This window comes from Hyaena hyaena, unplaced genomic scaffold, assembly GCF_003009895.1.
Source record: "Hyaena hyaena isolate Hyena2069 unplaced genomic scaffold, ASM300989v1 scaffold_1202, whole genome shotgun sequence".
In the NCBI taxonomy this organism is placed as follows: domain Eukaryota; kingdom Metazoa; phylum Chordata; class Mammalia; order Carnivora; family Hyaenidae; genus Hyaena; species Hyaena hyaena.
The window spans coordinates 440,196-456,466 of record NW_024081840.1 but is presented as its reverse complement, the minus strand read 5'-3'; the positions used below and the strand labels follow the sequence as shown (position 1 = coordinate 456,466).

Genomic DNA, 16,271 nt, shown 5'->3' with positions numbered 1-16,271 from the left:
GGAAGAAATAAGAAAAAGCAGAAATCAATGAATTTAAAACAGAAAAATCAATGAAACTAGGATGATTCTTTGGGAGAGGACTAAATTTATGCCTATAAATTCAACAACTTAGATAAAATGGACAATTTTCTGAAAGAAACAAACTACCAAACTCACTCACTCAAGATATATTCTGAATAATTCTTTATTTATAAAAGAAATTAGAGTTAAAAATTTTAATGAAGAAAACTCCAAGTCTAGATGGTTTTCCTGACAAACAATGCCATTTAATGAAGAATACCAATTCTATACAAACTCTTGTTTATATAGAGAACCAGAAAAGAACATTTTCCAACTCATTTTATAAGGCAAAAATTATCAAATCAAATGAAGACACAAAAGAAGAAAAAGATGGACCAGTATGCCTTATAAACAAAACCAGATTAGCCCAAGTATGAATATTCTTACATCAACAGACATATATTTTAAATTAAAATGTCACCTGTTTTGCACAGTTTCTCATTCTTGGGAGCATATAAATTTCTTCAAGTTCCTTTTGTCTTTCTTCCTCTTCTAATCGTCTTCTTTGATCTTCAGGAATTATTTCTTCCCAATTCTTTGAATTTCTTTCTGGTTCCAACTCAATGTCATCCTCATCCATATTTGAAAAGTTAGCAACCTAAAATTCCAGAATTTTAAAAGGACAATAAGCATTAAAGAAGAATTCATCCTTAAATTATATTTTGCATTTTAGAGGAAGTGACATGCCAGAACAAGACAATAACACTTAAAAATCCTCAGGATAATGAATGTGACTATGGATTAAACCAAAACTGCCTGCTAAACTAAGTTCTTTATTAGTCCTTTATTATTTATGATTTCTTTATTAGATCAAAGTAGATCAAACCAAAACACTTCTAAGAAATCTCCTCCAGGAATGATTCTCTTTTGTCCTGCTGCTCAACAAAATTAGTTAACAGAACAGTTAACAAAATAATGTATAGTAACATGCTACTCATTTTCTGCAGAAAATATCACACCAGTCCATTAATTACAAAGTGCTGTAGACAATCCAATATGCTTATTTTTATGATCATAATAAACAGTACAAAGAACTGACAAAACACAAAGAGCTCTGAGTCCATAGATAAACTTACTTAGGTTCCTAGTTTCTTCATCTCTAAAAAAAAGGGATAGAAAGAGCTCACTAACTTTTGCGACGATTAGATGAGATAATACATTTAAGGAACTATGAAGACTCTGGTACACAGAAAGCCAACAATGTGCCAACAGTGACACATTAAAACTTACAGAAACTAGATGAAAGAACCTATGTTTACCCTGTGTAAGGAATGACACTGCAGAAATAGTGTTTATTCTCTCATGTCTATTATTTCAGTGTAATGAAAGCTCTAAAGCCAGCAGTCTATTAGTGTAAAAAAGAAAACTCACTGGTGTAAAAATAATCTGTATTTACTTTAGTTAGCTTATCAGTAACATTTTTTCAGACTGCCAGTTAGTCAAATTAAAACCAAATAGTATAACTTAACGTAGAGTTCACAAGACCGTATCCAGGACGAGTACTTGTTTCAGAAACCTTTATTTCTCCTCAAGATTAAAGAATAGTCTTTAACTTATCTCTCTGCTTTTAATTCTTGTTCCATTATATATAGTAGATCCTCCACACTGCAGCCTGAGTGATTCACTATAATTACAAAAGTTTTTATTCACTGCTATGTGCCTGGTGCATGGCACACAGCAGGTGCTCAAAAAATAACTGGTGAATGAACAGATGACATAAACTGAACTGCTCCTTAAGACTTCCAGTTTGTGGGGGTGCCTGGGTGGCTCAGTTGGTAAACTGTCTGACTTTGGCTCAGGTCATGATCTCAAAGCTCATGTTCGAGCTCTGCATCAGATTCTGGGCTGAAGGCTCAGAGCTTGGACCCTGCTTTGGATTCTGTCTCCCTCTCACTCTTTCCCAAAAATAAACACACACGAAATTAAAAAAAAAAAAAAACACACACACACAAGAAACCTTAGTTTAAAAACCTTCTGGTTGTGGAAAAGGTTATAGAGGAATTGCTTCTTCACACTAATGTGGCATACAACTTACTCTGTGAGGCTGGTTGACTTTTGTTGCTTTAGGACTCAATGCAATGTTGTTAGCCCTCACCAAACCAGTATTAATAAGCTACTAAGAGGAACTAATCGCTAACTTGGACTGATTAACTTGAATTTTCTTAGTTGTGATAATGCTTAAACTTAATGTCATAACATTAGCTAAAAGCCTTCAGTCACAGAAATCTAAATTTAGAGATCCTATCACATTCTCTCATTTGCCCAAATATTTGAAGACATGCTATTTGCCAAGCACTTTTTTTGCTAATTAGGAAATAACAGCCCTCCTCATTCCACTAAATGTAACTATTCAGAAATGATTTGGTCCCTTCCACATCAAGTTGCTACCGGTTTCTCAAAATAAGGGAGAAAAGTTTTCTTATACTGCAGTAAATTTTAAAGCAAAACTGTTAAGAAATGATCCTGCCAACTGTGCTTAAAGAGATTTTAATAAAACACATAATGACAAAAAATAATCACTCCCTCTAAATTGAGATAATTACAAAGAAAAAGTAAAAACAAAGAAAATCTACCTTGAACTGGGAAAGCAATTCATCTCCTACAGTTAAAGGGCCTGGTTCATTTTCATGAGTTTCAGCCCTCTTCAAGATTTCATCTATATCCATTTCCTGTAATTAGAAAGAAATCTTTATTAGGTATACTTTAACACAGTTTAAAGTAAATATACCTTATACTTATAGTTTAAAGAAATGCTATTTTTTTTTTTTTTAACCTGGGGCTCTTGTTCTTCTCCTTCAGGTTCCTTAAAAAGTTCCTCAGCACCAAACTTTAAAATGGCTGATAATTCTTCTTTATTGAAAGGAGTAGAACTAAAATCAAGAAAAATAAATAAAAATGCTTAATTATAACAGTTAACAAGTTAACATTTGCATTACACTTTTATTATTGACACAGTCAACTTTGTGGAAGTTATATGACAGAGTTAGATAGCTGAAATATTTTTTGTTTACTCATTTTGATAAGTAATGTAACTTGAACCTGGAAATTAAAGGAATTTTTCCCCAAGACTTACAAAACTAGAGTGGTGAAACCAGTAACGAGTATGTGTCTTTGACTAGAAATTACTCCAGTGTTGTAAAAAACTAAAAAATTACAATATAAATATAGTACTTCAAAGATCTGCTTATAGCATGCAACACTTCAGAAAAATGAGCACAGTATGATTATAAAATGACTTTTTAAAAATATATTAAGGTAACTACCTTGAGGGCGCAGAACCTGTATGTAGTACTGTCTTCCCAGTTGTGTCCATTCTCTGAATCACAAGATGATCTAAAACCATCTTCTTTTTGGCCCTTTCAAGAATATCCTCTTCAACGGATCCCTTTGTAACTAGACGGTAAATATTCACCTGTAAAGATACACAGTTGAAACATACAATGGAGTAAAAAGGATTCACTGTGCTAATGCAAAATACCCAAATATTGTCCCTGAAGTGAAGCTTATCTTACATGAAATTTTCACTGGTCAAAATAAAAATTAGGGGCGCCTGGGTGGCTTAGTCGGTTAAGCGTCCGACTTTCGCTCGGGTCGTGATCTCGCGGTTCGTGGGTTCGAGCCCCGCGTCGGGCTCTGTACTGACTGCCAGCTCAGAGCCTGGAGCCTGTTTCAAAGCCTGTGTCTCCCTCTCTCTCTGACCCTCCCCTGCTCACGCTGTCTCTCTCTCCTAGAAATAAATAAAAATATTTAAAAAAAAAAAAAAAATGAAAAAATATGTAGCAAAATATATAAGAGCTAAATTTCTTCAATTACAGTATTTTATGGTTGTGTATTCCTACATTTCGATTAGATTTTAAGGGATGATGGTAATTTTTATCTTTAAGTTGAGAAAAAAAAGGGAAAAAAGTGGTAAATTTATAACAACTTTTATCTGTTCCCTTGTTTCATATTCTTCATAATTCGAAATTCTATGAACCATTTCCAAGGTTAATGATAAAGTCCTGCCATAAAACAAAGACTTCCAAAATAGGCAAAAATTGATGTGCAGTAATTTTGCCCTATTTCTCAAGGTCAGCAGTTCTATACCAAATGGCACCACTAAAGGGACATTTTGAAATTTTATGGGAACGTTTATATAGCTTTTGTAATAAGGTGGGTTTACGAGTACTTAAGAACATAGGGACCTGGGACACTAGACGTTCTGCATTAAACTGGGCACTGAGACACAAAGAAAAACTATCTTGAGTTTTTGAAGTCCTCCAAATGATTTTTCAAAACTTTTAAAAATTATCCTGCGTCTCAATTCAACCTCTATTTTAAGGTAAACAAGAGTTTTAATGAAGTTATAATATACACTATAGTTTTTCAGCACTGCAACTACTGCCTAAATCAGTAAATAACTGGATATTGTTTTATTTGGATCTCTGTGAAAGTTATCATCTCCATATGTGTACAGTATTAGTGTCAGGAATAAAGCTCATCTGTATTGCTCATCTATACTCATTTTGTAGTTCATGCATGCAACACCTTGGGTCAGCTTTAGAAATAAATACTAGTAAAAAAACAGGAGGTACATAGAGATGATTTCACTCGTATGTGGAATTAACAAAACAAAACAAATGATCACTGGGGAGGGAAAAAGAGAGAGAGAAACCAAGAAACAGACTCTTAACTACAGAGAACAAACTGATGGTTACCAGAGGGTTAAGGGGATGGGTTAAATAGGTGATGGGGATTAAGTAGTGCACTTGTGATGAACATTGGGTGTTGTATGAAGTGCTGAATCACACAATATTGTATACCTGAAACTAATAGTACATTGTACGTTAACTGGAATTTAAATAAAAACAAACAAAAAACAGCAGGTTCAAAAGCATAGGAATCTTACTACAGTACATCAATAATGAAATAATAAAAAACATTTATGTCAACAATCATTAATAAAAATGTATTTACATATTCATTTAATTTTAAACGTACTAAATAATATATTAAATAATTAAATGTACAATAATTAATGTATTAAATTATACTTAAAACATTCATACTTATATCACATTTGTTTTTTACAAAGTTTTTTAACATAATGGTTAGAAATACATGTTACCATTATTTTGCCATTTCATTCAGATATTCTTCCCAGAGGTCTACCACACAACTTTCTATAGTATCTTGTCTTTCTATAGTATCTTGTCTAATTGGTTCTTCTAATACCCTCTATTTCTATCACTATTTGAAAATGTGGTGGCTTGGGGGCGCCCGGGTGGCTCAACTGGTTGAGTGTCCCAACTTCGGCTCAGGTCATGATCTCACAGTTCGTGGGTTCGAGCCCCTTGTTCGAGGCCCTTGTGCTGACAGCTCAGAGCCTAAGGCCTGCTTCAGATTCTGTGTCTCCCTCTCTCTGACCCTCCCCTGCTCACTCTCTCTCAGAAATAAATAAAACATTAAAAAAAAAAAAAGAAAATGTGGTGGTCTTTAAATAGTTTTTATGTAGTTCTCTGAGTAGTATAAACAGAATGCAAGTTCAGCCATGTGTCAAGGATTTCAATATAGGAGGTATCTGCTATTTAGTGCAATTAATCACTATTCCCCATCTCATTCCTAAAAGAGGTCTATTTTGAGTATTCACATCTACATTAGGCCCAGCTCACTTGTAAGACTATCTTATTTTCTCACCACCTCCTCTCTGACAATCTATAATTTATATTGGCACGTTATTATCCCTACTACCACTTTCTCTCTCTTTATAATGTGCAAATAAATGTTATCATCTAATCTATTACTAATTTCTATTCTCTCATCCACTAACACACCCCTGTGATTTCCTTCCTTTGAACTTCCTATGGATAATTAGTCCTGCTCTTATTTTCCCAAGTCTGAATTTATTCTTTATATCCGAGTGTAGTCATCTATATTAAAATACATATTTTAAAAAACAATTTTTTTAACCTAAATTGTTGTTAGGGTATTAAAACTACTTTTCAGGGGCGCCTGGGTGGCTTAGTTGGTTAAACGTCCGACTTTTGCTTAGGTCATGATCTCGCGGTTCGTGGGTTCGAGCCCTGCGTCGGGCTCTGTGCTGACTGCCAGCTCGGAGCCTGGAGCCTGTTTCAGTCTGTGACTCCCTCTCTCTCTGACCCTCCCCTGCTCACACTGTCTCTCTCTTTCTCTCCTAGAAATAAATAAAACATTAAAAAAAAAACAAAAAAAACACTACTTTTCAAATTCATGTATCCAATTCAAGGAAAAGGGACTCATAAAAACAGCAGCTGTAAATAGGGGTCACTGGGTCTGAGGTTAAGAACCTCTACTCTACATACAATCTTTTACTTAAGGGTGCACAATGTTGTTCCAGAGTATAAAAAATTACAGGAAGAAGTATGGTACATTCTCAATGAAATAGTTTTATGAGAATTATTTGGGTAAAATATTTTTTTAGTATAAAATTATGGACACATTTTTCAATAGAACATATGACATTTTTTAAAGGTAATATAAATGTGCCAATAGGTCTTTCTGTGCTACTTGTTTGTTCATATCTTTTGCACTAGAGAAGTTTGAGAAGAACTGCCCTAGATAGAGGTAAATGAATTAAAATACAAGAAAACAAAACACATCAGAATGATGACAGATGGTTTTTCTCAAGGCCTATTACTGTGCCAGAGAGCTATACAAAAACTACAAAATGAGAATGCCTTTTTTGCTTAAAGAATTTTAGGTAAATGGATCAAATACAGTCTAACAAAAAGGTAGTAATATAAAAATCTCTTTCAACAGTTAAAATTAAGTAAATAAAGACATTTTAAGATTTATGTACTGAATGAAAACCACTGCACTCTACAGCTGTAAACACTCTGACTAAAAGAGAGTGCATGATCCTATTCTGGCACAGTTAGCTCAAGTGTGTCACACCTTACCAGTGATTTTGGTAAATGAGGGGTAGAGCAACATGACTGTGTTCCAATGATCTTTCTAGGAAAATAAATCAAAATCACTTCCAAACACTAAACATAAAAAAGATTCTAAAAGTAAAATAAATGAAATAAAAAAATACCTGTTTCTTCTGCCCAATTCGATGAGCTCTAGCCTGTGCCTGAAGATCATTTTGTGGATTCCAATCAGAATCAAATATAACAACAGTGTCAGCAGAGGCTAAATTAATTCCTAGACCTCCAGCTCTCGTGGAAAGCAAAAAGCAGAAATCCTGTAAGAAATTATAAACAGGCTCAATTTTAAATTCTTGTGAACCGTGACTATGAATAATCAGTAAGAGATTTTTACAAATGATGTTTTGAACTTAAAAGTATTTTACCAATAAAACTGAGATTGTTCTAAAAAATACTAATAAAATACAAAAACCTCTAGCAAAACCAATCAACAGGATTCCAAAATACAAATATACATGGAAAAAATGAACACCAAATCTAAAAAGAATTTTAAATGTAAGTGGGACAATTTGTTTTGAAACAAATTAATGGTTCTATGCTGAAGCAGTATTGATAAGGAAGAGTAAAATTCTTCAGACTTAACACAAAATACTGATTTTAAAACCTCACTTAGAAAACAAAACTAGTTAACAATAAGACTTTTTAAAAAAACAAATATGACTAAAATTATTTACAATTTTAAAACATTCATACCTCTGATCCTTCAGCATTAAAATGATCTAGAGCTTGCTTTCTCAGCTCTCCTTTTATTGATCCATCTAATCTCTAGAATAAAAGACATTAAAATACTCCACATAACAGAATCAGATATTTTAAAAGTTATTAAAATCAATTTTGAAATTAAGTATGAAAATGCAGCATTACTTTCATTAAGACTATAAGAGTAAAAGGTACTTATTAGGCAAGAAAACAATGCCCAAGCATTCTGTCTCTAGAGTCTGTGCTCTTAACTGGTAGGACTATTTTCCCAGATAAGAACAGCAAATAATAGCACTGGTTATCATCATGCCTGAGTCTCACTGTAAGAAATACATTTTACACGTGAATGAATACACAGCTGTACATCCAAAGCAAGTTACATGACACAATGTACCATGATATGCCCTCATATATTAAAATCTATTTCAGTTTTTCAAAATGCTGGTACAACTCATTAAACTGATTCCCAGATCAATTAATAGGTTACATCCCACAGTTTTAAAAACATTGATGAAGTCCAGTGTGGTTACTCTACCAACATGCTGTCACCTAAGAACTCAGACATGCATATTTTTGAGCTCCTATCTCATATCTACTGAATCAGAGACTGAGAAAGAGGCCTAGCAAAGCCCCTGATTGAAGTCTGAAAGTCAATGATTTGAGGCACAATGGGTTCTAGTCAAAAAGCCCGCATTTGAGTGTCCAGTATCCACGGGTGTCTGGGCAAGTGATCTGACTTTTCCACCTTGTCAGTTTCCTTCTCAGGTAAAGAACATAACAGTAGTACTTCCTTCACAAAATTCAGAGGATTCAGTTAAAGAACACAGTAAAACACTTAGCACAGTATCTGACATATACTGAATGTTTACTAAACATTAGCTGATGTACAAAATTTTAAAAGTTTTAGGGTACCTGGGGGCTCAGGTAGTAATCTTGCAGTTGAGATCGAGCCGCCCCCATCCCCTCTTTGGGCTCCACCCTGAAGGTGGAGCCTGCTTAAGACTCTCTCTCCCTCTCTCCAGCTAACACATACTCTCTCAAAATAAATAACTAAAGATTTTTAAAAAAAACCTTTAAATAGTGCCATCTGTTTCTTTTTCACTAAAATTTACAATTAGTAAAAACTTCTTAAGAACAGTGGTATATCAGGGCACCACAGAGGGTGGCTCAGCAGGTTAAGCATCCAACCCTTGATTTCAGTTTAGGTCATGATCTCATGATTAGTGAGTTTGAGCCCCATTATCTGGCTCTGCACTGACAGCATGGAGCCTATCTAGGATTCTCTCCTTCTCTCTGACCCGCCCCTGCTCACTCTTTCAAAATAAAGAAACTTAAAAAAAACAAAACGGAACAAAAAAAGAAAATCCAACATCATTTATTAAGGCATGATCTAAAGCAAAAGAATGTTAAAAATAATTTTCTCTGGGAAGTAATCCTAGAATGAGAAGGGATTAGGGCAGAGAACTGGTTACAAGCACTCTTTTACTATAGGTTTTCTTTGACCATGTACACACAGCAATTTTTCTAAAAACAAACCAGCACAGGGCAGGGGTAAGGACAAAGAGGTGGAATGAGGACAGAGCGATAGCTATAGCGTACAGTTTCTTTTTGAGGTCATGAAAACATTCTAAAATATATTGTGTTGATGGCTACTCAACTCTGTAAATATATTAAAAATCACTGAATTGTATACTTTAAAGGGATGAATTGCATGGAATGGAAATTATATCTCAATAAAGCTGTTAAGAAAGTCAAACAATGGTACTTTTTCTATACTTTTTCCCTAGCCTAAATGACCATATATTTCTCAATCATGTTCATATCACCAAAGACCTGTCCTTCAAAGCAGACATTACCAATTATATTTATTTGTACTGACCTGCTTAATATCTAACTTCCATATCAGGTTGTAAGCTCCAATAGAGCAGGGATTTTATCTGTTGAGGTTCATCATTATAATTCTACTTATATTTTATTGCCTGTACTAATATTCATCATTTATTAGCTATATGAATATTCACTATGTTCTAGCCACTGTTCAAGAAAGGATTAAATTATTAGTAGGTACTGAAACTAGCACCTGACTCTAACATTAAACACTCATACTAGCTTTAATTACATTGAAGAGATTTCAAAATAAATACTAAGTATTCAGATTGAATATGAGCTCACTTTGGTCTTTAATAGCTTCCCTAGAGTCATCTAGAAGTTATATCCAGCAAACTATGCATTAGAATAATTATGAGAACATTATTCTTCAGAATCTGCAACAGTCCTGGTAACATTCACGAAGACTACGCTCTCCCCCTTCCTCAAAATAAAGAAGAGAAATAAAGAATTAAAATAAAACTGGAGAAAAGAAAAATTACTTTGCTGCTAAATATAAGGTCAAGAAGAAAAAAGGGAATAATGACAAATAGAAATGTTAAAAATAGACATATTATCTTGAAAAGTATCTTGAAAATTCAGTTTATTTAAAAATCTATACTTCGTTTACAAAATAATTTCACAGGTAATTTTGTAGAACATGCTCAATAATCTGATGAAATTTAAGTCAACAAAAAGGAAAAAATGAAATGCTTACTTGAAAGGGGAACTGACGGTATTTCAAATATTCTGCGAGTATATCTAACATCCGCACCATTTGGGAAAATATAAGAACTCTATTGCCTCGTTCTCTTAGGCGAATTAACAGTTTGTCAAGGAGAATCAATTTTCCGCTACTACGGATTAAGTGCTAGGAAACAATAAATCACAATGGTTAGAGCATTTGAAAAGAATCAATCAAATGAAACAAATGCCCCACTTTATACTTCAGCTTCTTTAATTATTGAAAATTGATATATTGTATTTTTATAATGTTGGAAAACAGTTTATTTCAGTTTTCAAAATTTTCTAGAGCCTTTTCTAGGATCATTTTTATCTATAATTTAAACTACATTTTCCTTGCCATTTAGCACCTAGGTTTTTGTTTTGTTTTGGGGAGAGGTTGAGTTTCACTCTATTTGCTAGTTGTTGCACTACTTCTCCAAAAATGTCAGCTGATAAACAATACACTGAAACCAGCAACAACTAAGCAACTAAAGGTTTTAAAAGAAGAAGAAAACAGATTTTAATTTATATGTATCAGCCATTGAACCTAGCACTTTTAAAGCACTATGGTAGCTGGATGGCAGCTGTGGCCTTATTCACATTTCTCATTTGTCTTCCAGAACTGACAGGAAGGATAAACTCTGACGTCAAGATGCCTTTCTTAAAACTATCATTTGGGGCGCCTGGGTGGCTCAATTGGTTAAGTACCCGACTTCAGCTTCAGCCAGTCATGATCTTGTGGTAAGTGGGTTCGAGCACTGTGTCGGGTTCTGTGCTGAGAGCTCAGAGCCTAGAACTTGCTTTGGATTCTCGGTCTCTCTCTCTCTCTCTGCCCCTCTCCCACTTACGCACTGTCTTTCTTGCTCAAAAATAAACATTAAAAAAATATATTAAAAAAAAAAACTTCTCATTTGCCATATCACAAATTCACCATCACAATGTGAATTTTTGTCATTTAAGAATACACTAGGGGATTTCTGCTGGATAAATCTCAGTAGTCCATACAAATCCATTTTTAGAAAAAAAAATCAAAATAACTGGATAACTTATAATTTTGAAGGCTTTTTAAATAAAGACAAAGAAAATAATTAACACCATTATTTAATATACCAAAGAGAACTTCTAACCAATATATTAAAGCATCATGTCATTTTCAGTTATAACTGAAATAAACATTTCTAGAATTTTGCTTTACTAAAAAGTAAAATATTTTAAAATCCTTACTTGTAAGGCCTCCTGTTTATTATAGAATTCATTATTATCTGGTGGTTTAATGAGGTAGCAATGGTTACAACATTTCTTTAGCTCCATCATAATGTTCAAAAAGCCTGAGGTACTGCCCTTGGAACCTTTGCTGAGGGCTTTGTAATTCCTAGTTAATATCCATCTGTTTAAAGAAAAAAAAAATACCATGAAAATGATAGCTGAACAGTTACCAGGATGAATTCTAAAACCATTTAAAAAAAAAAAAACCAAAGCAAAATTGCACCACTATAAAGTTCACAACTGGATATACTTTGGTCCAAACCTCATTGACAGACTCATGAACTTTGTTCATAAGACTAATGAGAACACATAACTTGTTATCTGATCAATATAAAGGCTTAATGTAACATAGTAAGTAGAGTATATTATTCCTTTTTGCCCCAAAGTTACTTAAAAAATGTTTAACTATCGAGGCACCAGGGTGGCTCAGTCGATTAAGCGTCCAACTTCAGCTCAGGTTGTGATCTCACGGTTTGGGAGTTCAAACCCACATCGGGCTCCCATCGGGCTCCGGGCTGACAGCTCAGAGCCTAAAGCCTGCTTCACATCCTGTGTTTCCCTCTCTCTCTGCCTCTCCCCCTCCCCCTCTCTCACACTGTCCCTCTCTCTCAAAAATAAACATTAAAAAAATTTTTTTTAATGGTTACCTATTATCTATATTAACCTTCCTACAAATCTTAGCATATTAGGCAACCAATAAGTAGACCTATAAGTAACCTCATGAGCATACCTGGTTTAACCACACCGCTTTCTCTAAATTACAGTGACACAATAATAACTTAGAGAAAAGTTATGGGTTGATTTTATTACTTCAAACTATTTATATAACTATATAACATTTCCTCTCACTATGATGTACTTTGTCTTCTACCACCTTTTATTTTCTTTATTTTTATAAGGTTAATCTTTGAAGGGACTTAAAACAATTTTATCTCTGATTTGCCTCAAAATGATAGGACGTGGGAATGTCTAGAGATAAAATAAGATTGGCTATATGAGCTGAAAACAAAGTTGGGTGTTGGGAGTTTATTATGTCATCCACTTTTTGTATATGTTTGAGATTTTCCGTAATACAAACCTAAAATTCATGCAATGAATTTTTGTAATGTAGTATGATGCTTATAGATTTTACCATAAAATAAATGATAATCCAAACACATGTAGCCAAGCACTTTATACAATTAAATGTTTAAACAGATATCAGGATTTTTTTGATAAATATACTCTTTTTGATTCTTTGAAACATTATGTATAGATCTGACATGTATAATTTATCTAAAGTGTGATTAATATTCTTCAACATGGGGGAGAAAGGCGGTGTGTCCTAAAACTTTAAGTTTCTTTTTCTGTCCTCTACTTCTGTCAATTCTGCAACTATCATAATTATATAATAATGCCTTACTATTACTAACACTTAAGTAACCAATATTAACTAATACTTAGGAGAAATTCTCTATATGTTACAAGAGCATTACAAAGTAGACAAATGCAATTTATGATGGATTAATCTTAGGTTACCCATTATCTTGGACATGTAATTCAATCTCTCTTTGCTTCAATGTGCCATGAAATAAACCTATTCTAATATTCAATAATTGTTATTGCTCTAAGACCCTACTTGGGGGAGAGAGGGCACCTCCATAAGGATGGTGGGATTAGTTAGAATTAAAGGTCCAGAGGGGCACCTGGGTGGCTCAGCTGGTTAAGCATCTGACTTCGGCTCAGGTCATGATCTCACGGTTCATGGGTTTGAGCCCCGCATCGGGCTCTGTGCTGACAGCTAGCTCAGAGCCTAGAGCCTGTTTCAGATTCTGTATCTCCCTCTCTCTCTGACCCTGCTCACGCTGTCCCTCTCTTTCAGAAATAAAACATTTTAAAAAAATTAAAAAAAAAAAAAAAGGTCCAGAACATGCACTCTGTTTACGACTTACTTGTAATACTGTTTCTGTAAAGCACTCATTTCCATTCTTAAAATCTGTTCAACCTTGGCAGGAAGAGATTTTTCCACATCTTTTTTAACTCTGCGTAACAGAAACGGCTCAAGCTCCTTGTGGAGGCTTGCATAACCATATTCTCTGCCTTTTCCATGTTCTTCTTCAAAATCTTCCCAGGAAGAAAACCTTAAAAATTTAAGAAAATGGAAGAAGCACTGAAAAGAGTCATACTGCATACGAGATTTTTCAGGGTAGTCATCTATAAGCAAAATATAGGTTTTCAGGAAAAAAGATTAGCTAACAATAGTCACTTCTAAGAACTATCCTTCCCAAGAAATCCATCTTATATCTATGTAAAGGTGAAAAATAGATTTATAACATTATGATTCTCCTGGAGTTAAACATATTAAAGTATTTTCAAATACAGAATTATCACTAAAATATTTCTCAAAGAATATAATTTTAAAGATCTGAATCTACTCAAAGAGAATAATTTTGTGATCTTAGACAAGTTATTTATCCTTACCTAGTCTAGTTTTCCCCATTTAGAAAAAGGGATTACCAGCACCTTATTATTGTTGTTATTTCTACTGTTAAGTACTAAGAATGATACTGTTTCAGTTTTTCAAGCAAAGTATATTTTGAACACGGGCGAAATCAACTGTTGTAATTTATTACACATAAATGACTCAAGCTTATTCATTTATTAACTTGAAAAGTTAAAATATTATTAGGTATATGAAACGCTGCATCCCATTTCTTCTTTTTCCTTCCCTTTCTTAAAAATCTGTGATCTAATGTTCTAGGACAATAAAACTTCTTACGGACCTTATTACTTATACTAAGTATTTTCTTACTAAGTTTAACATTCAAAACTAACATTAAATTTATATATCCCAATTTATCTTACTTTTCTGGCATAATGAAATGTAGCAAAGACCACAGCTCTTTAAGGGAGTTTTGTAGAGGAGTTCCAGTAATAAGGAGACGGTGATTGGACTTAAAGTCTATTAAAGTTTTATACAGAAGAGAGTCATCATTCTTTAATCGATGTGCTTCATCTACACCTATAAACGCCCAATTCAGACCTCCAAGGAATGCCTTAAAACGAACAGAAGAATACAGGTGATGTTTTAAGAGAAAAATGAAATTCAAATTATTAAACTAAGGCAAATTAAAATTAAAAACAATATTTTGTCTTGTTTCAGAGAAAAACTATGTATTATTTCAAGATATATTGGAATCCTCAAATCAAGTAACTCGACATGCAAAATAAAGTTCCCTCCATGACTAACTCACCCGCTGGAAAACAGAGAAGAGGAAATGAAAATTTTTACTAGCTTGCACATTATCAAAAAAAAAGAATAAGAAAAAAACAGTGTCATTTAAAATAGTATCACTTAATAAAAAATATTTTTGGCCTAAGGCCAGCAGAAGCCTCTATTACTGTCAATTTAGAGAAAATAAAATATAAATTTGGAAGTGTCTTATTCCAAGTATAGTAGTAATTCATTGTATGACCTTTGAACACTGTGGATCTGTGTATAAAAATATGGGTCTCTGACTTAAAATAAAGACAGGACAGATTCTATACTATTTAATTGTTGTATGACCCAAGAGACTAGTTCATTAACCTCTCTGAGACTGGATTTTTCTTTCCAATGAAGTAGAGACAATAGCAGGATGTTATAAAATAGATGGGGATTACTTAAGATATTAACTATAAAGAAATAAGACAACATCTATAAAGCATTTAGTACAGTGCTTCATCCAGGAGTAGCTTAATCGTCTTAGGTATTTTCCTCCTCTTTAAAAGACCTTACAAATCAAAGCACTATGCCCAACTAGTTGTACAGAAGTCAGCAGTTGGCAAACTTTTCCAGTAAAGACACAGATGGTACATATTTTAGCTTTTGCAGACAAATGTGTGGTGATCTCTGTTGCATATTCTTTGGTTTTTCCACCCACTAAAAATTTAAACAACATTAGTTCAAAGGTCATAAAAAATAAACCAGATTTGACCCACAGGGTGTAGTCTGCTGACCCTTGGTTTAAGTTATCCTCTCATCCTATCCACAATATATGGTAAAGGAAAAGTGGATATACACCAAACAGAAAACCATAAGTAATACACACCTTATCCTTCAATAAAATTTCATAAGTTGTTAAAAGTATATTAAATTTTAACCGTTTGGTCTGGGGATGCATCCATTCGTGAGTTCTTATCTATCAAGAAATTATAAAGATAATTTTAAGACAACATTACAAAAAGTGTACTTGAATATCAAAATCTATTCAAAATACACAAAAAAACAATGTTTTCTGTGTATGTTTATGCAATAATTTTTTTTAATTTAAATTTTAGTTAAAATTATTTTATTCTTAACACAGCTCAACAAGCTGAACTAGTCTTACTTCATTTTCCACTGAAGGAAGTCCTCATTTAACAAAACACAAGTGATTAATTCATTTAACATAGCATTTATGGATAATATGATATTCAGTTTGCTTCACAATATTTGGGAGGAGAAACAAAACGGGAAATGCATTAAAACTATGGAATTGGAGATGGGCACATGGAGGTTTATTATACTCTTCTGTCTGCTTTCATGTGTATTTGAAACTTTCCATAATAAATTAGCAAAAAAATTATTACATAAAGTAACACTCAACTGAAAACTGACTTTTAGTGTTCAGCCAATTAAACATGGAGCACTTTCTCTGTGGTATGTTTCTTTCTAGAAACTAAGACTACAAAGACAAATAAGATGCC

The 16,271-nt window shown here is 33.4% G+C and overlaps 1 protein-coding gene and 1 non-coding gene across 3 annotated transcripts in view; one reads left to right on the top strand and one right to left on the bottom strand.

Annotated features, from left to right (window-relative positions):
- Positions 1-16,271, bottom strand: part of CHD1 (chromodomain helicase DNA binding protein 1) — a 72,763-nt gene that overhangs the window by 21,065 nt on the left and 35,427 nt on the right. For both annotated transcript variants that reach the window (XM_039222868.1, XM_039222869.1), the window contains exons 13-23: positions 15,635-15,724; positions 14,409-14,599; positions 13,496-13,684; positions 11,523-11,685; positions 10,291-10,443; positions 7,701-7,772; positions 7,115-7,264; positions 3,324-3,472; positions 2,834-2,930; positions 2,634-2,729; positions 482-658 (exon numbers count right to left, since the gene is read on the bottom strand). In XM_039222868.1, coding sequence (XP_039078799.1) covers positions 482-658; positions 2,634-2,729; positions 2,834-2,930; positions 3,324-3,472; positions 7,115-7,264; positions 7,701-7,772; positions 10,291-10,443; positions 11,523-11,685; positions 13,496-13,684; positions 14,409-14,599; positions 15,635-15,724 — 1,527 coding nt within the window. The remainder of the gene's footprint in view (positions 1-481; positions 659-2,633; positions 2,730-2,833; positions 2,931-3,323; positions 3,473-7,114; positions 7,265-7,700; positions 7,773-10,290; positions 10,444-11,522; positions 11,686-13,495; positions 13,685-14,408; positions 14,600-15,634; positions 15,725-16,271) is intronic.
- On the top strand, positions 3,609-3,693 carry TRNAE-UUC. Its single transcript has one exon. It is a non-coding gene; the product is annotated as a tRNA-Glu (tRNA).